Source organism: Podarcis liolepis (genome assembly GCF_965112155.1).
Source record: "Podarcis liolepis genome assembly, chromosome: 14".
Lineage (NCBI taxonomy): Eukaryota > Metazoa > Chordata > Lepidosauria > Squamata > Lacertidae > Podarcis > Podarcis liolepis.
Genome location: NC_139569.1, coordinates 18,604,309 through 18,626,291, shown reverse-complemented (window position 1 = coordinate 18,626,291; position 21,983 = coordinate 18,604,309). Strand labels below are relative to the sequence as shown.

The following is a 21,983-nucleotide window of genomic DNA, read 5'->3' as shown; positions in this document are numbered from 1 at the left end:
TGACATCTGGGACCTGTATTTTTAGGACACCCTACCCCAACCCCCACTCTTCCTGTGGTTGTAATTTGTTTTTAACTGTTTTTAGTGTTGTATTTTAAATTGTATTGACCTGACCTTAGGGTGAAGACTGGGTAATAAATCCATAAATCATAAACACTAGCAGTGCAGTGAGGATGTGCAGAATCATAGAACTGTAGAGTTCGAAGGAACCCAAAGAGTCATTTAGTCCTGTTCTCTGCAATGCAAGAATCACAGCGGTGCAGTTTGGGGAGAGTTCCAGGGCCCAGATACAGAGGTTTGGAGGGCCGCATTTGGCACTTGGGCCTCACGTTCCCCACCCCTGGTTTAAATAAATAAATATTTATTCTACCTTCTACAGTTTCTAGAGAAGACAGTTGTCCGTGTCTATTTTATAGCAACCCTACATAGCACAAAACACACACTTGAGTATTAATCACCTTGCTGAGAGACCCTTCTGCCTCTCTCCTCCTTTTCCAATGATGCCACACATGGAGGCAATCAACTGCCTGCACTGCAGGTTCAACCTGGCATCTGAAACTCAAGATGTGCTTTTCCTGGCATCAGTTTCCTCCAGCAGAAGCAGTTCTGGAATGAGTCCTGAGCATTTGGTGGCGCATTGGGAACTCCTGCTCTCTCACTCTCTCTTTATGGTGCAAGTTTGCTTTCAGCCACTGAATGGAGCAAAGTTGCCTAGGAAATAAGGTTCATGTGACAACAAGGACCTAATTTAAGTGTTCCTTTCCCTGAAATTCAGTGAAAGAAATGACTAGCGCTCTCTTGCTTTTCTGTCTCCCCTCATTTTCTCTTAATGAACCGTTCAGCCCAGACTGGAATAGAGTCCTACAGAATCTGGCAGTATAGCTGCTTTACAAAGAAATTACTAGGCAATGGCCCATTTTTGTGCGGCAAAAGCAAGGGTGGGAAATCTTCTTTTTCTTTTTGGTCATTGAGAGATGCAGTCTCTTGGTGGTGATTTCTCAAGGCTGCCTACTAGAGGTGGGTGGAGCCGGAGTGTAAAATGGGCAGGAGCAGAGCCCAAAACGGGTTGTGCCCAGGAGCAGAGCCCAAAACGGGTTGTGCCAGAACTGAAGATGGGCAGGTCCCATCCCTCCACTTCTTTCTCTGCCTCCCTCCCCCCCCCAGCCAATGTTTTTCTCAATACCAGCATGAAAGTAGGCCAAGGACCACATGAGGGCTGAGGGTCAGACATTTAATGAGGCTTCTCCTACATCTCTTTTCTGAAGAGCTGTCTAAAAGCTGGCAACTTGCAAAGGCAAGTCTCCATCTGATTAGACTTTGGGTTGACTGAATATGATTTGCATTACCTGCTTCCAAAAGAAGTACAGCCCCCATGTACACTCAATGGAGCTTGTGCGGACAGACCTTCTGGTGCAGGTATGTGGGACCTTTGGCCCGTCAGATGTTGCTGAACTACAATCCCCATCATTCCTCGCCATTGACCATACTTGCTGGGTCTGGTGGGAGTTGTGCCCCTTGTTAGCCACTGGGTAAGAAGATACTTTTGAGATATTCCAACCCAGGCCCCAGCATTTTTCAGACCAGCCCTGAATCCTTTCATTGTCAGGCATGCTTAATATGAATGACTGCAGCTAAAGACATAGTCTATTTCAGGCTGTGGGTTCCCCACCTCTGATCCTTTCCAAAATGTTAAGCACTGTGGGTTTCATACTAGGCTAAGTTGAAAACCACAGTTTTATGGATCTTCAATCCTGTGGACAGACATGCAAAGCTGCAGGCACCAAGAGATTCAAACACGTGCCATGCCACAAAATAGCTTTCCTCTATCTTGGATGTTTAAATCTTTAATTCCGGTGGATGCTCTAAATATTATATGAGATCTGTTTCTAAAGTGTCTTGCGCTTCCCTTTGGAACAGCAAGTCAGTGGAAGTCAGCGGTGGCACAGATCAGCCCTGGATCCTAGCCAGCCAGGCCTCAGATGGGAGCGAAACCAAGGGAGATGGCACAGTCAGTTTGGTTATTAATGAAAACTGCTCTAGCCTGTGGCTGAATCTTGAATGCCAAATGCTATGTGGCAAACATGGAGATAACCTCAAGTTCATAAATCATAGAAACTAGAGATCTGAAGCCAAATGCTCGGTTCATTTATTTTGAATCAGAACGCGAAATCCAGCCCTCCCAGGCTCCTTGGCCTTCAGTCATTCCCACTGGCAGCATTCAGTCTCTCCTGTCACTAGACCCTATACCAGGCTCTCCTCCACCAGCGCCATCAGCCTTCTGCTGCCTTCACAACAGCTGTGCCACTTGACAGCATCAGCACAGGAGTGCTCCTGAGTACTAAATACCTTGAAAGGATTTCCTGTGCTTGTCTCTTCTTTTCTTTCAGTATGCATGAGTTTTCCATGCCATTTTGCAGTTCTCTTCCTGCCATTTCCGTCTCGTGGCCAGAAGCACACAGATTCTTCCCTTGTTGAATTTTACAGTAGGTATTAGCAGGGTGGCACTAGAATATTGTAGACGGTGTTTGGAAGGATAGTGTGCTACCAAGGCTGCATGTTTGAGGAGTGGGGTGTAGAATCAGCATAGCAGATCCATTGTCACTTCAACGTGGTAGTGCAATGTGGGGCTAGCAGGAGGCACAGATGTGATTTTCTTTCCCCAGGAAGCATTATGAGGCTGGATCAGGCCAGCAGCCATCTAGTTTAGCATCCTGTTCTCATGGTGGCCAACCAGAAATCCATTATGGGAAGCTCACAAGAGGCACTCTCTCCACCTGAAATTCCTAGCAACAGGTAGTCCAAGTCTGTGGCCATCACTACTTCTTGTAATAGTGAATGCCACAATTTAACTTTGTGCTGTGTGAAGGTCATAAGTTGTAAAGAAGACATGGGTGCTGTACACCCAACTCCATCCCAGGCACCTCAGATGTGATGGTCCACTCCGATAAGGTATTGCCAGCTAGCTCCACTCAAGCAGCATCAAAACCCAGAGGTGCTGAGCAGTCGAAGGGCTGATGGCAACGACATGATAGCCACTTCTGGAAACACAAAGGGTAATGTAGCAAGTGGCCTTCAGTGTAGACATAAAACTTGGCTGCTAAGCCCATCCCAGGATAATTGTTCTTGCTACTTAAACAAAAATCCAGCTTAGCTGTATCCATCACTGATGCTTCAGATGAAGGTTTAAAGACAATGAAATATTTAACGAAGGAAAGAATCCTTATCTGCCACTATTGAGGCTCCAGATTAATTGCAGAATACCCTTCATAAATGTCTCTAGGTCAGCTGATAAGTAGAGCAGAACTACTTATCTTGGGAGTATGTCTTTAGGCATGAGCTGTACTTTACTGTAAATAGAACACTTGCTGTAAGTAAAACAATGTGCTTGTCTCTGAAGGGTAGCAGATTTCTAAAGGTTGGTCTCTGGGATTCCCAGTAGAGTCTTCCATGCATTTTCAAAGAATCTTAAGAGACTCTGAATTATCAGGTACACTTGAGAAAAGGCAACTATTATTTTTATATATATATATATATATATATATATATATATATATATATATATGACATGTTCAATATATTATTTTATTTATCAGCCTTGGAAATAAGTACACAGTAAGTATTTATTCCCCATACATATTACTACACTTCCTCGTGTTAGTCATTATGGGAAAGAAAATAGAAAACCAAATACTGGGGGTGGGGAATCCTGCCCGGTTTGGAGGTCATTTTAACAAACCATAGGCAACCAGGCATGTGGCTATTTGCAAGACTGAGGATGAAAGAAATATGATACCTCAAAGGTCAGATAGCATGTAGGATTGTCTGTTCTCTTCTTGAATTTCATTCAGAAGTCAGCTAAAACAAAAAGAAATACTTCTTCACCCCATGCATAGTTAAATTATGAAATTTGCTATGTGAGGATGTAGTGATGGCCACCAACATGGAAAGCTTAAAAAGACGATTCAGCAAATTCACTAAAGAGAAGGCTCTCAATGACTCCTAGTCATTATGGCTATATTAACTCCATTATGGGAGGCCATATGCTTCTGAATGCCAGTTGCTTAGGATCACAAGCAGGAGAGATCTATTGCACGTGTGTCCTGCTTATGGGCTTCCCATAGGCATATGGTTTCACTGTGAGAACAAAATGTTGGCCTAGGTTGGCCTTTGGTCTAATGTAGCAGGGCTCTTCTTCTTGTGTTCTCTTGTAAGACTCCTACCATTTGAAACGTGTCAGGCCCTGATAAATTATTTCTAATGCCCCTTTCCTGTCCCCTCTGGCGTTAATTCCCATGGCGGTAACTTTCCTGTTTCCCTGTCTTTTGCAAGTCTACTGAATGGTGTGTTCTTAAGCCCACTGATGTTGATGGACTTTACCCAAGTATCCATTCTGTTTGCCTTAAATTTGCACACATAGCTCTTTCTAAGATGTTCTTTACTGTGCAATGTTCTTTTTCTGAAGACCAGATGCTGTCCTCTGCTGCTGAATGTTTTGCTGACTCGCCAACTGGTGATCCAGTTTCTGGAAATGTGGTCTTCATTTTATACTATCAAACAACTTTTTCCCTCCACAACATGGAAAAATTAAATCCATTCCCACCAACAAATCTCACTGTGTACTCCAAACAAGCTGAATGTTTCCAGTACAACCATGAAAACATTATTTTTCCTTCCACAAAGGAAAGAGTAACAGAATCTTTCAGATGATCTCATCTTTTTGCGGGGAGCACGTTGCACACACAACAGAACAGCTTTCTGCTAACCCCAGCTGTTTTATCCTTTATGGTAGCACGTGGCCCAGCAGCTCCAGGACCTTCTGCAGTGGCTGATGGGTGTGCCAGCTGGTTTGAAAATGAACAGAGCTCTGGACCAAGTGTTGGGGCGGTTCTTCCTTTATCACATTCACCTTTGGATTAGTAAGTGCACCTGCGTTTACCTGTGATTTAAAACGAGAGAAAGAATTTTGTGAACTTTTCCAAATGCAAAGGATTTTACTTTCACTTTTAAAGTAAGGTCATATCCAGGTGACCTGCTTTTTTAGCATTCTTCCTGATTTGTTTGCAAATGACTTTGCATCAGAGCAAGTGCTGTCAGACCGTTTTCATTGTATTTCCTCATCACTTTCCTTATTGCAGAAAGACTGATCTTTCGGAGTAGATTTCCCCAAATTAACTAGCGAAGCCAGCAAAATTGCCACGTTCTGGTAGCATTTGAAAGGACCCAAGATACAAGGCAAATCATGCAGAAGTTGTAGTCCAATGTTTCAGGAGGGCACTGGAATGGCAAAGACTAATATAGAGCCTGTCCATCCACGAGGAGGCCAGCTTTTGTGGCCAAATGTGCTTATACTCCGTGGACAGAGTGAATTTGGAAGTGAGCCACTCAAGAATTAAGCCAAATCTGTTCCATCCTTGTCCTGTGCTTAACTAAATCAGTTGCAGGGATGCTGTTCATCAACTACGCACCACTCTACTTCCTTTATGTTGACAGGCTGAAATGCACCTGGCATGCGAGTCAGGCAAAAGGGTAATGTGTGCTTACTGGGATTTGTGCTCTGAATGAACATATTAAGAGCCATGCAAACCTCTGTGGCAATCTTTCACAACCCAGTGTCCTCCAGATGTTTTGGACCAACAGCCCAGCCATCATGGCTATTGATTTGGATTGACAGGAGTTGTAGCCCAGAAACATCTGGAGAGCACCTGCTTGGGGAAGATTGCCTTAGGAGGTCACCCCTTGGAGAAGAGAGTACATGAGACGTTTGGGTTTTGTCCTTAGCCTTTTGAGGAAGATGGTGGGGGTGAATATTTTGATGCTACATTGCTTTCCTTCTGTGTTTCAGAAGCCTCTCAATGAACAGAAGTGATGTTCTTTTCAGTGTTGCTCTTTCTTTTTCTTTCTTTCAGGTTATATCCATCTGATGTCTCCTTTCATTGAGATGATCCTCTGGCATGTTGGCTTATCAGCCTGCCTAGGCCTGACAGTGGCCCTTTCCATCGTCTCTGATATCATTGCACTCATGACCTTTCACATCTACTGTTTCTATGTCTATGGAGCCAGGTGGGTGTGGTTTATCTGCTGCAGCTAGGCATATGCCCATGTGCTAAGAACCACTGTGAACTCATTACTCACCAGCATGTAAGGCCTGAGATTATATCTCACCATTCAAGAGATCACTGAGAGGCCTTTGGGCAGGTATCTTCTCCAACTTTACAATGTGGAGACTGATCACTCTGAACTGTGAAAAATATGAACCAGATATTGACCTGATTCAGACATAATGGCCCCATCCAACAAAACATGGTTTGTCAGATCAGGAATGAGCATGTGCCCGTGCATTTCCTCCCTTCTATTGCTAATCTTAATTCAGTACTTGCTGGGTTGTTAAATCACAGTTTACATGTACATGCAAGCCAGGAAAATGAGGTTCCTGAAAACCAGATTATCAGACCATAGTTTGGTATCCTAGTTTGTAAGGATCACTCAAGCCGCAGTTTCCTAATACAAAGGTCACAGAAAGGTGTGTTTTTAGAAAACTGAGTAATGTTGGATGAAGGCACGCAAGAGAGTGTGTGGGCACAAGGCTCGTTCCTAGTCCCACAAATCATGGCTCATTCAATCAGGATTTTTGTGTCTCTGAACTAGGCCAAAGATTGTAAAACACCTTGTACAATGTATCAGGTGTTGGTGTAATGTGAACTCTGAAGAGTGTGAGCTATGAAGTCTCAATGATACCCAAGTAATTTAGTTATTATAAAGCAGGGTTGGGGGACTCTGTGCTTTTCTCCAGAGGTTGCTGAACTAGTTTCCATCATCCTGGCTGGGGCTGATGGGAGCTGGAGTCTATAACAGCATCTGGGGGGGGCACTGGTAACCCACTGGTTAAGAACTATGCACCAAAGAATATCTGTGGGACAGTCAGCATACTGTGTCACCTTTCACAGTGGGGGGCTGGAAGAGAACATACGAAGCGAACTTTTTCAGAGTCCATCTAGGCAAGCAGTGTCTCCTCTGACTGATAGCATCTTTCCAGGGTCCCAGGTAGAATATATTTTTTCCTAGCCTTCTGCACTTGTCTGGCCCACCAGAGGGTGCTGCACTCTTTACTGTCACAAACAGGAAAAAACGGGGAGAATGTGTATGCACAGCGCATATCACATTTCATACCCAATACGTCAGGGTTACTTTCACCATAGCCTTTCCAAACAAAATGTTCTCTGCTGCATCTTTTGTATCCAAAGACAAGGAGGACAATTGGAGAAAAGAAGCCCAGGGAAACAAAGCAAGTTCTCATAAGGATACCATGCTGGGGAATAAAAGGGCAGCGTTTTCTTGGGCTGCGGGAGACTGGGAGTATAAGGTTGTCAGAGCTGCAGAGAGCATTTGGTGCAGGAGGAGCATTGGGCTGGGTGGCCAGAAGTTTTACTTGCGAAACTGATTCCACCAAGGAGGAAGCTTTTAGGTGGTTCATTCCCAGAACCCAATTAGCAACTCTCCAGGTGAATTTGGATGCCAGAGATCCATCCTGATGACTTATAAGGGCTAGGGTTATAAGGAGTGGGAAGTGGCTGCTTTAAAAACAGTTATGCACAGGAGGCCTGGGCCTGGTATACAGCAAAAGTCTTCAATTGGGTGAGCCGGGCCTATAAGTTGCTCATGTCCTGGCTTAAAATGGGTGGTACCAGTAGCATCATCACCATCTTTCCTTCCTTCCTTCCTTCCTTCCTTCCTTCCTTCCTTCCTTCCTTCCTTCCTTCCTTCTTTTCTTCTTTATTAGAAAATCAGAGGCAGGAGAGAAGTAAATTGTAGGACAAAGAAAGATGAGGAAAGAAAAGGAAAAATGAGAATGATGGATATATCTGTTCATTAATTTCAGAAAGCGATTTTGGTTCTGAAAGGGGGTAGGACTATAAATCAGTGGTAGAGCATCTACTTTGCCTGCAGAAAGTTCCAGGTTCTGTCCCTGGCAGCACCTTCCCGCAGGGCTGGGAAAAGCTTCTGTTTTGAAAACCCCGGGAGATGCTGGCAGTCATTATAGACAGTGACCTCGATGGATCAGTACTTTGACGCAGTGTGAAGCAGCTTTCCATGTTCCTGTTCTGAAGGCTACTAAGTTTTCAAACTTCAGTCTTCAGAAAACCTTTTCCACAGGGACTATTGGCCTATTGAAACACCCCCTCAACTCCTGAGCATTCCAAGATAGGTTCTAGGGTACAAGTTTGGTAGACACAGAATACTTGTTTACCGTAAGAGCCAAGATCCTTTTCCAGAATTCATTTGTAGGCAACCTTCCAGGGGCTGCATGTCATAAGGTGGACAGGGCATTTCATGCAGTGGGCAGTGTTTCCAGCCACACCAAAGTCAGGGATTTGCACACATGCTCAGCTCTCCCTCCGGGCGAGCAAAAAGCATTTTCACACTCATTCCAGCCAGGTAGAAGCATTCAAGGAAGGCGTAGAACATGGTTGGTGAGGGCTGGATAGCGAGGCCTGAAAGGCTGCGTTTGTTCCCCTGCCTCAACCTCTCTGCCTTCGGGCCTCACTGCCACCTTACATGAGCTGGTGGAGAAAGAGACCTGGCTTTCTCCAGTAAACATCCTGCCTTGCCAGATGTGCAGTGGAGTGCCCAGCCAGGAACAAAGAAAGCTGCCATTGGAATTTTATGTATTTATTTAATTAATTTATATACTGCCCTTCATCCAAAGATCCCAGGGTGGTTCACAAGAAGGAATGAACCTCATGGTTAGACAGCTGGCTGAGGAGATCCCTATTGAAGCAAGAGCCCCTAAAGGTACTTTTGGGGGTGGACAGAGGTATTTTCTACCAGTCACGATTTTGTGCTTTCCCCCTCTCTGGACCCAGGCTCTACTGCCTCAAAATCTATGGCTTGTCGTCACTGTGGCGCTTGTTCCGTGGGAAGAAGTGGAACGTCTTGAGGCAACGCGTGGACTCCTGCTCCTACGACTTGGACCAGGTGAGGGTTTTCAGGGTGTCTGGGAGGGAGATAGTTCTGTGTTTCCATGTGGATTTGCATGTGCACACTCACCCCATCCCCTTCCCCGTGGCGCATATGCAAAGGGCTTAATTTGGCATTATTTCCAATGGTTTGCTGTTTGTCACCGGCTGTGCATCTGTAGGTGTATTGGCAGAAAGAGCTGCAATTCAACCTTTTGTGCATGTTTCTGAACACCGTGGATGCTGGTGCATATCAGGAACATTCAGTCCCAACCTTCCTCTTTGCCCATACAATGGCCAGGCACGGCCTCCCTGTGTATCACTCAACCCTGACTCTCACTGTTCTCCGCTGGCCAATTTTCTGCCTGGCTCTCAGGCAATTATAGCCGAAGGGGGCCTAATCCCTGAGAGACTCCTTTGGCAGATGCCTGGTGCCATACAAGTCAGAGCGCTGGAGTGATAAGGGCGGGTGGGGAGGGGGGGAAGCAATTTGAGTAAAAGACACCAAATAATTACAACCATACCCCACAGTGTTGCCATAGTTACCTGCTGCTTTGTGTTTCTATTAAAAGGCTCCATTTAATTCACATCAGATGGAGTTGGGCCCACACATTCCCATCAGGATGTGGATAATGTTTTGAAGTGGGGTGGGGGGTGGCTCTATCTGCTTCTTACCTTTTACAAAATGTCAAGGTAACAGCATGACCAGTGTGGAGGCTGGGTCCCCGCAATCCCCAACCCTGCTTTCAAACAAAGCAGGGAAAGTGAGGAAGCTAGGGCTGAACTTCCTTACCACTGTTTTACTCCTTTGTCTGCCAGGAGACAAGAGATTGCTGGGGGGTGGGGGTTGCAAGATGCAAATATTCCTTCCAGCTTCTGCTGCTGTCTCTCTGAGCTTTGGAGATCTGCTTAAGCAGAGCGTGCTGCTGAATTTTGTCTGAGGGCTGTCAGGTTCTTCTCAGTCTAGAGTTGGCCAAGGAGGCCACTGCTGTTCAGTCCTTCCTGGGGGGTGGGAGGGTGGCAAGAGAAGTGCTTTAAACCAAGTTGTTTCTTGTTCTCGTCAACTGACGATCTTTTATATCAGAGTTCAGGAACCTCAGGTTCAGGGGCTGAATGTGCCCTTCCAAGCCTCTCTGTCAGACCCCGGGACCACACATTCCCTGCCCAGCCCCAGGCCCTACTGGCCCTGCATCACACCCTCCAAGTGTTTGTTATCGTTATCATTAACATTATCATTATTTATTAAATTTGTCTACCACCCTTCATCCAAAGATCTCAGGACGGTTCACAACATAAGATTACAATATAAAAAACACAAAATATATAATAAAAGTAAGACCAAAAACAAACCACTATTTCCCCCTCCCACAACACATTTAAAAGGGCATTGGATGTCAATCAGCCCAAGGCCTGGTTGAAGAGGAATGTTTTTGCCTGGCACCTAAAGGTGTATAATGAAGGTGCCAGCCGAACCTTACTGGTGAGAACATAACACAAACGGGGAGCCACTGCAGAAAAGACCCATGCCCATGCTGCCACCCTTCGAACCTCTCATGGAGGAGGCACAGGAAGAAGGGCATCGGATTATGATTGCAGGCTCCAGATAGGTTCATATGGATGTACAGTGAACGCTCAGGTTGCGAATGTGATCCGTGTGGGATACACGTTTGCAACCCGCGTCTGTGTGTGGGTTGCGATTTGGCACTTCTGCGCATGCGCAAAGCACGTTTTAGCGCTTCTGCACATGCTTGACTGCCGAAACCCGGAAGTAACCTGTTCCGGTACTTCCGGGTTTCGGCGGTCCGCAACCCAAAAAAACGCAACCTGAAGCAGCTGTAACCCGAGGTATGACTATATTGCAGTCCTGAGCTCTTTAAAGCTTTAAAGGTCAAAACCAGCAGTTTGAATTGGGCCTGGAAACTGATTGGCAGCCAGTGCATTTGGGCCAGAATTCATGTAATATGGTCAAACCATCTTGCCCCAGTGAGCAACCTGGCTGCCAAATTCTGCACTAGCTGAAGTTTCTGAACCATTTTCAGAGGCAGCCCTCCATATAATGCATTGCCATAATCTAACCTAGAGGTTACTAGAGCATGGACAACAGTAGTCAGGCTATGCCTGTCCAGATAGGGGCACAGGTGAGCCACCAGCCAAAACTGATGGAAGGCACTCCATGCCACCAAGGCCACCTGAGCCTCAAGCAACAGCAAAGAATCTAGAAGTAGCCCCAAACTGCATACCTTCAGAAGAAGTGTAACCCTGTCAAGAGCAGGCAACCTCCTAGCCATCTGGTCTAGGGAACCACCCACTAACAGTGCCTCAGACTTATCTGGATTGAGCTTTAGTTTATTGGCTTTCATCCAGTCCATTACCAAGGTAAGACAACAGTCCAGCACATCTACTGCCTCACCTGCAGATATTGCTGACATCATACGCCAAACCTGTAAACATTTTCACTGGCTGAAATGTGTCTTTGAGTTCTGATAATGCCTCTCACTTCCCTGGATGGTGTATGAACGTGTATAGAAGATAGCTTGCAGTACAAAGGTATAATTTACTTTCCCCACTCTGCCTGCTTTTGCCTATGGCCCTGCCCTCCACTGGCATGTGGCCCCAGAAGGTTGCCCAGAATGAAATGTATCTGAAAACAGGAAGGATAAGGCTTCTTTGCTCTCAGAGTATTTCAGCCTTGTATTGCTACTGACTCATAACTTAGATCTCTTTTTATAGCTGGCTTCAGCTACTATAGGATTGATTTGTGTCCTTTTCCTCCTCCAGCTATTCATCGGCACTTTGCTGTTTACCATCTTGCTGTTTCTTCTGCCCACAACCGCACTGTACTATTTGGTCTTTACCTTGGTAAGTTTGCTGCTGATTTTGTTGCTACTTATAAATGCATTGATTGCTTTTCTATAGGAATGCTCTCAAAGGGATATACAAAAGTTATGAAGGGTGGCTGAACAGTTCCTGGCCGAAGTGGAATGGAGTTGGGTTTGTATGGTCCAAACAGCACTTGGCTGGATGACAGGATGCAAGACTGGGAGGGGAAAGAGGACTTTCCTTCCCCTTCTCCTGGTAGCCAGAAAAGAGTCTGAGATGATTGGTCAGTTGATATGCTGGTCTGCCTCAAAATGTGTCTGAGTAGCACTCAATTAAAACAGTTGTGTCAATTGTTGCAATCAGTGGTTGCTGTCTTCAGCCAGCTTCCACCTGCTTGCCTTCTTAGATGTCTGCTTGCTGCCAGTCTAGGAACTAGCAGTTCCTCCTCCTCCTTAGTCTCAGCGTTGCCCTTGTGAGAACTCTGCAGGGAGGAGCGGGAGGGGGACAAATATACCATTAATTGTCCTTGGCTTTGGCTCCGCCTGCTTTTTGTCTCCCTGCCTTCTGCCCCAGAAGTCCCAATGAGTCCCAATGGCCTCTGCTTGCAGCTTCTTCTTTTAGAATGAACAATTAGAGTATTTGACAAACCTATGTTTGGCAAATTTGTCCAGTGGTGGTACTGCTGTAGATTGAACTAAAAAAAATCCTTTTTCCTCCTAGCTCCGTCTACTGGTGGTGATTGTGCAAGGCTTGATCCATCTGCTAGTGGACCTCATCAACTCGCTGCCCTTTTATTCAGTCATTCTCCGGCTCTGCCGATCCTACAGACTTGCATGTAAGCTCCATACTGTAGTCAAGGCAAGACTTCAGAAGTTGCATATTAGCGGGGACAGAGGTTGGAAATTTTTGCTTAGAAGCAAGTGACAGGCATCTGAAGACTGGCCATGTGTACTTTAAAGCAGGGTTCAATTTCATAGAAACACTCACCACTTCTGCAATAACAATGGTTTGCATAAGGCTTGCATGGTACTGGGACACGGGTGGCGCTGTGGGTTAAACCACAGACCCTAGGACTTGCCGATCAGAAGGTTGGCAGTTCGAATCCCCATGACGGGGTGAGCTCCCGTTGCTCGGTCCCTGCTCCTGCCAACCTAGCAGTTCAAAAGCACGTCAAAGTGCTGGTAGATAAATAGGTACTGCTCCAGCGGGAAGGTAAACAGTGTTTCCGTGCGCTGTTCTAAGAATAATATCTTTATTGTCATTGCCCCCTTCGGGGACAATGAAATTACTTATTCTGGTTCAGCAGAAGCGGCTTAGTCATGCTGGCTTAGTCATGCTGTACGCCGGCTCCCTTAGCCAATAAAGTGAGATGAGCACCGCAACCCCAGAGACGGTCACGACTGGACCTAATGGTCAGGGGTCCCCTTTACCTGCATGGTACTGGGAAGGCTATGTGTTTAATTGCTTGCTAGTGGGGAGTTCAGGCAAATTATCACCTGTCATTATGCTTCATGAACAAGATGCTATCACCTCCAACAGCTAAGAAACCTTATGGGCATTCAGTGGTTTTCTGGTGATCCTGCCACATACATCAGTAGGGTCACACTGACAAACAGGTCAGAAGGGAGATCACCAAAACCCCGTGGACTGTTTCTTGGGAATCTGCCTTCTACCAGGTCAGACTCTTTGCCCATCTAACTCAGCATTGTCTGCTTAGACTAGCAGCAGCTTTCCAGAGTCTCAGATGGAGAGGGGGGCCTTTCACATCACCTGCTTCCTGATGCTGTTAGCTGGGGATGCCAAGAGTGGATTGAACTAGGGACCTTCCATATGCAAAGTTGGCGCTCTGCCATTGAGCTATGGTGCCATCATGCTGTACATGCAAGAAGTTCAGAAATGCTAAGGGCATTTAAACAAACACCAGCTTGTTTGAACCCTGAACAAAGTGAATGGAGACCTCAGAGACCAGGGTTCAAATCCCCACTTATCCATAAAGTTCAGTTGGTGACCTTGGGCCAGTCACTACCTCTCAGCTTAGCCTACTTTACAGGGTGATTGTGGGGATTAAATGAGGAGGAGAACCCTGTGCACCACCTGGAGCTCCTTAGAGAAAAGGTGGAGTATAAATGCAAGCCATAAATAAATAATGCCCTCTCGATGTTCTTAGACTCCAATTCCCATCAGCCCCAGCCAACGTGGCCTATAGTCGGGGGTGATGGGCGCTGAAGTCCCAACAAGATCAGGAGGGCACCATGTTGACTACTAAACCAATCGGCCAATACAGACTGTATCTTTCCACTGTATCTTGTGTATTTTCAGCTGGTGTGAAGTTCAGAGTCCTGGAGCAGGAAGCTGGGAAACCTCTTCGACTTCTAATGCAGGTAAATCATTTCATTGCTTGATGGCCTGTGCTTAGGACTTTTCCTGCTTTTTAGAACAACATTTTGCTCTTCCATATTGATCTGCTCCCCAAATTTCCCTTCTGTGAGAGTGCACAGGACTCCTCTTCAGTTTTCTGTAAAACATTTAGCCCAGCAAGGAAGGTGTCAGTTGTAGCACTCTGGATCCTGTCCAATCTGAATAGGCTTCAGTCCCCTAAAATGCTGAGCTAAGCTTGTGTTTAAGTGGCTTCCTGGATCAGGGCCAGAGCCCTTACTATAACATGTAGTGTGAGACTTGCAGTGAATATAGAATAGCCTTGTGCTGTCAACTCAAATTATGAATCCTCTAGCCATTTCCGGTGGCTTAGAGATTGTTAAGAACCCCACTCTCCTAATTTTGTCTTCCAACAACAGCCATGTCAGAAAAAACACTTAGAGTGCCATTTCTTTGGTATTCTCATGTCAGTTGTGATCTCACATTATGCTGAGCTTCTGCGCTCCTGTTTCCAAGAGTGTGAAATAGATCACCAAACGGTCAGGCGTGAAGCTTTAATTTGAGAGGAGCAACTCTTTATGCAGGAAAGGAGTTGCACGCACACATCCACACAGGCACACCGCTCACCCTGTGCGCATGACTCAGCCTTGTCCAGGTACAGCCGCTGCAACTGTCCCTCTCGCTCCTTCTCTCCCGGCAGATAAACCCTCTGACCTACGGCCGCGTGGTGCAGCTGTACAAGCTCCCAACATACAGCTGCTACCCCAAGGACTCCTGGGTCTCTTTGTGCAAGAAGCTGCTTGTTGGGGAGCTGATCTACCCTTGGAAGCATAAAGGAGAGAAGCAGGACTGATACGCAGCAGCTGAGGTGGACTGCAAATGCTTGAGCCGGAAAGGAACACTGGAGAGGCAGGGCTGTTACTCCTGGCAAAAGACACCTTGGAAACAGCAGCTGCCGAGTGGTACCCGATGGATGCTTCATTTTGCCAGGAATGTGTTGGGCGGTCAGTTTCCAAGGAGGGAGGGAGGGATTCATTTCAGGAATGGGCTCCCCTTTTCCTCTGGATTGAGGGAATTCCTTCTCCCCACCACCACTCAACAAAACATTATCTAATCCCGAGTTAGAAATTGCCAGCCTGGAAGTATCAGGTGGCCAAATTAACGCGACAGCCGAGAGGAAATCTGTTTTCGTTTGTTTGTTTTCTTAGGGTAAGCTGCCATTTCTGCAGGAGCCCAGTGTGTGGTATCTGACACACAATTCCACTTCTTGATAATTTCATCTTCACTTCCCCCCACTCCTGACATACAAGTGTCTAGCCCAGGTGATTGTGATGATGTAGGTAAAGATGTATGGGCAACACCTGTCACAAGCTTGGGAGCCAAAGGGTTGGCCAATAAGATCCAGTGGTCTGAAGTGTCTGCCCAGCTCCGATCAATTCCTGTTGGGAGACAAGCACCTGGGGAGAGCCAATGTTTTTATACCCTGCTTGCAGGGTTCCCAAAAGTATTTGGCCAGCCACTGTCAGAGACAGGAGGATGCTGGTCGGGTTGGAACCATGTCCTCATCCAGGAGGACTTTGTTCTTAAGGTATTATGAATTAATGGGCAAGCTAGCTCTGAAATGTATCATGTAGCTTATGTGATTGATTTCTCTTTGACAAATACCTGCCATGGTGGGATGTGAGAGATGGACAAGCTGAATCAGGACCATGGCATCTTTAACCCTCTGCCATCCTGATTAGAATGGAGCCCATGTACATCTGCTATTTGCAGCAGGAAGAAAGTTCTCATGGGTGCTAATAGGGCTTTATTCCCATTGAAGATAGCAGGTGGGGGGAATTCTGTGGGCAAGGGGTTACATGCTCTCCCTGGCATACTCCTGATCCATTTCCCACCCACACCAGCTCTTTGTTGAAAAGGAATCAGCTATACAATGTCATGCTACATGACAAACATTGTGACTAGTCTGGTCCATAGTTAATTACAGAGTTCCTTGCCTCCCCTGCTCCTGGCAAGTGACTAGAAACCCATAGCAGATTATGCAAAATTGGAAAAAAATGCATTGGAAATTATGTAAATATGCTCCCAGGTCACGACATTTAGTTTTACTCATCCCAGACTTTTGCTTTCTTTTATAGATTATATGACATGGTTGTTGTTTTCAAAAGTAGCCCCACTCAGCTTGTCACAGCACTTCTACAAGGTATTGTGATATGTCCATTAAAAAGTGGAGCGGGGAATCATTACAGGCAGTGACCATTTTGTGCAAGGATTACGTTCCCTGCCCCCGCGCATGTCGGCAGAATGCATATACCGGTAAGCCCGTCCCACCCTGTTCCACCCTGCCCCGTTCTGCCTTCTTTTGGGTCCAAGGACCTGTGCATAGCCGATTGTGCATCAGTTGGACATGTCTAAAATGGTCACCGCCTGTATTACACCGCCTGTAGGACAATTCTAGGACAAATGTAGACTGCCCCAAAACTTTGATATATAAATATTTAGTAGAGAATACACACTTGCCGTTCTTTTTTACAACATAGACCAGAAACCACAGATCTTTATTATCTAGTATTTGATCATTCTGAGCTCCCTATTACATAATTTGGCCCTAGTGAGGCCTAGAACAATTAGTAAGCAGATGATGGATCCATGTACTTGGTGATTTTTAAAAATGTTTTAAGCCAATTTATTGGACGTTGAATTCTATATTGGAGGCAAATCTGCTTTGAGCACCCTAATAGAAGCTGGTGGAAGTGCAGGCAGGATAGCGTCTTATCTGTTGCTTAATTTGGGAGCAGGACTTTATTGTATTTCAGGCAACTTGACGTGAGAGAAATTATTCCTAGACAAGAAACTGGAAGCATACTTCGCTTTTCAAGTCAGCTCCATTGAAAGTCCTTGGGGCAGATTCTTTCTGAATAGTTTTAGGTCAATGTGTTTATGTAAGATGAAGGCCCAAAGTACTCACTGCCTTGCCATTAAGTTTCAACTGAAGAGCCATTACTAAGTGCCACAGTACAAAGCAATAATCGGTGTACCTCTCAAGGCTCTATGATGGCCAAGAACATTCCTGGTTTTTTTAACCTTTTTGAAGTCAAAGCTTTAATGTTCATTTCACCACCAGTCCTTGATTTCCAACATGTCTTCCTCCTACCCATTGGTGTTTCTGTTTCCGCCATGCCTCATAGCAGGTGGTACCTGCCAATCTTAATAGCACAACCACTAGCCTCCAGCTGTGTGACACACACAAACACACTCTTTAGCATTAACATTACTCTCTACTCAGGACAGACAGTGACGACATACCCCGGGCACGATTTATGCCAGTGCTTCCATACTTCATCCTCAGGCAAACAGCCATGCCCTGAGTGGGGAATTAAGGTGGTTTTGGCAAGCAGGCCCTGGCCTCAAGACACTGCCAAGGATGGGGCACTAGGGGACCCCTTCAAACATGGAGCTGGCTGGGCCTTGCTTAGCTGTGGATCTGGACTCATTTGGTGTGCTGCCAGCCTCGTGTAGCAACAGCCAAATACACAGTGTTGCCCTTCCTTGTGATTTGATGTGACATGATTGAGGCCCATTTAGTAGCATGGGTGCACCTTGCAGCACCTCCATGTCTCTCTTTCACCATATGGACTTCCATCGGAGAGAGGCCGTTATTTGTATTTCCCTGCTTTACGTTGACAGACGTGCATTGAATTTGATGTTGCCACATAGCCACTGTGTATATTCTTAAGCCATAACAGAGACAACCTTTAGCTGTGACACTTGTGCCTAGTCATAGAGCCCTGTTCTGTATGCATGTGGTCTTGTGTATGCACAGTGGGCCTTGGAAAAACACTCGTAAAGTCACACACTCCATGTTTCTGAACAAGACTCCAATACAGCACAGAAGAACCATCCCGATGGAAATGAAATCTCTTCGTATGTGCATCTCGCCATGCTCATTGCAGGATGGAGATCATAAATCGTTCTAATTTCTCTCTCACTTTAACTTAATTTGCTGAGAGTTCGCATGAATGTCCTCTTTCTTCTGTCTGCTTTTCCCTGGGTCTTGCTCTGGTGTGAGCATTGTTGTTGGCCTGAGGGGGGCAGCCTTGCCAATCCCACTCCGGTCACAGGCAGAATGGAGCAAGCACTCAGCTTGCTGCACTCAGCTTGCTGATGCCAGCACTCTAGAACTCTTAAGGGGAGAAGACGTGCAGCCTGATCTTCTCTGTCTGCACAGTGTCAGTGCCTGTGTTGTCTTCTGCCAAGCATTGGAGAACGCCCGGGAACTCTTGCCCTGCCCTAGCATTGCCAAAACAGGACTTTACTTCTCTGTTAGGATACTGCTGCCAATAAAAATGATTTATCTGAGCCTTTCTTGCAAAACTATGTTAGTGCTTCACTTAAAAGCAACAAAACCGCATCTTAAGCAATGATTATGGTCTAGAATCCCTACCGTAAGTAGAAATACACCACTACTACTACTCTTGCTCAAGCGCCATGTGATGTTGTCAGCAGGAAATATCTCCCTCCTTAAGTTACATAGAAAGACTCTGCTTGTGGTTTCTGGGGTTTGCCTTCTAATGCAGTCCAACTGTTTGACTCAGTCCTCCAACCAAAGGCATGAGCCTTGATATAGTGTCACCCATGTGTGCTCACTTCTATTCTGGCACAAGACTGCTAGCATAAACAGGGGCCCCCGACCATCATCCTTTGCTGCCCCAATTGGTGCCGCTCTGGATTCCCAACGGATGGCCTTGTTCTCTAAGACTGTAGTTCCAAAGTGATAGTGGTAAAAAGGTAAAGGTAAAGTGGTAGAGCATCTGTTTTGTATGCAGAAGGCTCCAGCCTCAATCCTGTGCATCTCTGCTGCCAGTTAGTATAATTCAGTGGTTTTCAACCAGTGTGCCGTGAATGATTGTCAGGGGTACCACAGGTAACACTGGCCTCTGTCCCTCTTTCCATCCCTCCCGCCTCTGATGCCCTCTTGCATCTCTGCCTCCCAAAGGCTTGTGCGACTGTTTGTTGCAGCAGCTCTGGGGCTGGCCAGGGGGAGCTTCCCAGGCCCCTGTGGGGCAGTGTGAGGAGGCACCTCTTTTGGGGGCAGGGGGGAAGCTCAGAGACCAGGGGCATCGGCTGCAGCTGTCCAGAGGACTTCCAAGGAGAGGGGAGAGGAGACTGAGGGACCACTCCACAAGGGAGGAAGTTTGAAAAAGGGTGAGAGGCTGGCAGCTCTGCAGGCAACGGGTGACATAACTGGGCTCCTGAGCCCCACAGGGAAAGAATGTTGTTGGTCAAGAGAGCCGTGGACTCAAAAAGGTTGAAAACCTCTGGTGTAAACTCTGAGCTAAATGGACCAAGGGTCTGACTCAGTATAAGGCAGCTTCCTATGAGCATCTATCCTTGTTTTTATATTTGGCTTTACATTGTTTCTTTGAGACTTTTTTCTGAAAATGATAAAATTATTATTATTAAGCAATTTTAGTGGTTTGCAGTAGTTTGAAATTCCTCGTTCTGATAGCATACTGCTTTCTATTGGTGCTGGGCCAGTGTCATGCTTTGTTTATCTTGAAAATCCACTGCAGCATCAAAATGATTTAATCTTCCTCGTCACTGGAAATACAGAGGGATTAGATCATGCAGTACGGTCCACTGAATGAGAAAGGACTCTGAATTTATACCTGCCTCTCATTCTTCCCCTTCCCCATGCTGCTTCTGCTGCTTTCAGTCTGGATTGGATTCAAACCGCTTAAACCATCTGGTGAGTCAGGGTTGCGAACCATCTGATCTCATGAGCTTTCTGTTTGTCTTGCGTATGTGTGCCAGCTGGCATGTGCATTGGGGGGGAGTGTAGATGAAGATTTCCAACATTTATTTCTGCTGGGTCTCAAGAGCAGCTTTTGTAGGCCTTTACCAAACTGAGTCTGACATGGAAAACCTTCTTAGCAGAAAACACCCTGATCCATTTACAAAGGAGAATGTAACATGTCACCCAGGCCATCCTCAAGATAACTGCTCTTGCCATCTACTACTACAGGAGGGCAATAGCTCAGTGCCAGGGCTTCACATGCAAGAGGTCCCCAACATCTCCAGGCAGGGCTGGGGAAAACTGCCTGAAATGCAGGAGCTTCTACTAAAAAATGAGTCATGCAGAAGAGGCCTTAGCCTTATGTTGAGCAATAGTCTTCAACTGGGTGGATCAGGCCAACAAGTTGGTATTGCCTGGACAAATGGGTGGCACTAACAGCATCATGACCATTTTCCTTTCATTTTTTATATATACGAATGAGAGGCAGGAGAGGGAGAAGTAGAATGGAGGAGGAAGTGTGATGACAGGAGAAAACAAAGAGAGAGGGAGGTGGGCATACCTGGTCAGAAATTTCAAAAAGGGGATTCCAGGTTCTGATCACAACATCTGAAACATTTGCTGCCATGTTGGTGTTTCTGAGGATGCCTTGAGACTCAGTGTGGATGCTCAGGAGCCAATGGAGTTCCTCTCGAATGTATGGAGAACATTCTGAAGATCTTAGGTGACCTGTTCCCTAGCTAACTAACCCTAGTGCTCCACATTTTCAGTAATAAACTATGAAGTGTTGCAAATGTCCATGCCAGTAACCAAAGAAATGTTTAACTGGTGATTATGGTTACAAAGGTTGGATGACTCTACAAAAGTACTTCTCTAGTCTATTGGCTGAATGGAAACTCTCATTGTGATTCATATATACAAAGGGCTAGAAAGGCATTTGAGTCTGTATTTGTTTTAAAGCTGAGGTCATAAAGCGATACTCAGTGAACAAGACTAAACATAGATGGCCAATGCAACTTCAAAGTACACAACTGAAAAGCCAACCAACCATGCAGATTTGTCACAGCATGTGGCAACCGGATGCTTTGGATTCCAACTCCCATCAGCCCTAGCCATAAAGGGAGTGGAGGGCACCAGGATGGGGAGGGCCACCCTATGTAGAATATTAGATCAAAGAGTCTCCATACCAACCAGCTGTATTCTGATTCACAAAATCCCCTCTGATTTTTCTGGCTTCCACTCCAAACATAGTCGCCTTGATTTTGATATGCTTGCCTTGATTTGCCAGGAAGGGATTTTAAGTTCATCAGGTTAAGTCCTCAATTGGGAGATAGACTTCTACTTACTAAAAATGCATGGATGAATTGGCACATACTGTTATGGACTATTACAGTGGTTCTCCTGGGAGTGGGGAGTGGGGAAGCTATGGCGCTCCAGATGCTGTTGTATTCCCTCAGCCCAAGCCAGCATTTCCAATGGCTGGGGATAACAAGAGTTGTAATTTCAGCAACAGCTGGCAGGGCACGGGCTCCCTATCAGTCTTGACCCTGGGATCAGATTCCCCTTCTTTGGGCAATGAACTAGAGCAGGCATGTCCAACAGGTAGATCGTGATCTATCGGTAGATCACTGGACATTTGTGGTAGATCATTGGTTTCCCCCAAAGCAGCCCCCAAAAGGGGGTAGATCACTGCCAGTCTTTAAGTCCATGAGTAGATCGCAGTCTCTTGGAAGTTAGCCGCCCCTGAACTAAAGGACCGGATCCAAAGGCAAACAGCATCCCAGTCTAGCCATACAAGCAAGTACACAAGAAGAGCTTGTAGTTCCTGTGCCCCTCCTACCTAAAAATGTGAAATTGCCATTCCCTGACTCAGAAGCCTCCTTCACAGAAGCCCTAGGACAATTCTGCTCAACTGGAGTAAAAAAAAAATATGCCAGAGTGGACTGTTCCTTATGAGTCACCTTTCAGGAAAGGTGGAGATTACCGTTGAGATAGTTCTTCTGCTCCTATATAAGGCTCAGCCAAAGGCTATCTGATGC

General features: G+C 46.0%; 1 protein-coding gene across 2 annotated transcripts in view; it reads left to right on the top strand.

Annotated features, from left to right (window-relative positions):
- The window catches only part of PIGQ (phosphatidylinositol glycan anchor biosynthesis class Q), a 33,065-nt gene extending 14,556 nt beyond the window's left edge, over window positions 1–18,509 (top strand). For both annotated transcript variants that reach the window (XM_083473679.1, XM_083473678.1), the window contains exons 5-11: window positions 4,790–4,916; window positions 5,907–6,060; window positions 8,862–8,973; window positions 11,733–11,813; window positions 12,495–12,609; window positions 14,094–14,155; window positions 14,851–18,509. In XM_083473679.1, coding sequence (XP_083329805.1) covers window positions 4,790–4,916; window positions 5,907–6,060; window positions 8,862–8,973; window positions 11,733–11,813; window positions 12,495–12,609; window positions 14,094–14,155; window positions 14,851–15,003 — 804 coding nt within the window. In that variant the 3' untranslated portion in view covers window positions 15,004–18,509. The remainder of the gene's footprint in view (window positions 1–4,789; window positions 4,917–5,906; window positions 6,061–8,861; window positions 8,974–11,732; window positions 11,814–12,494; window positions 12,610–14,093; window positions 14,156–14,850) is intronic.
- The last annotated feature ends 3,474 nt before the right edge of the window (window positions 18,510–21,983 follow it).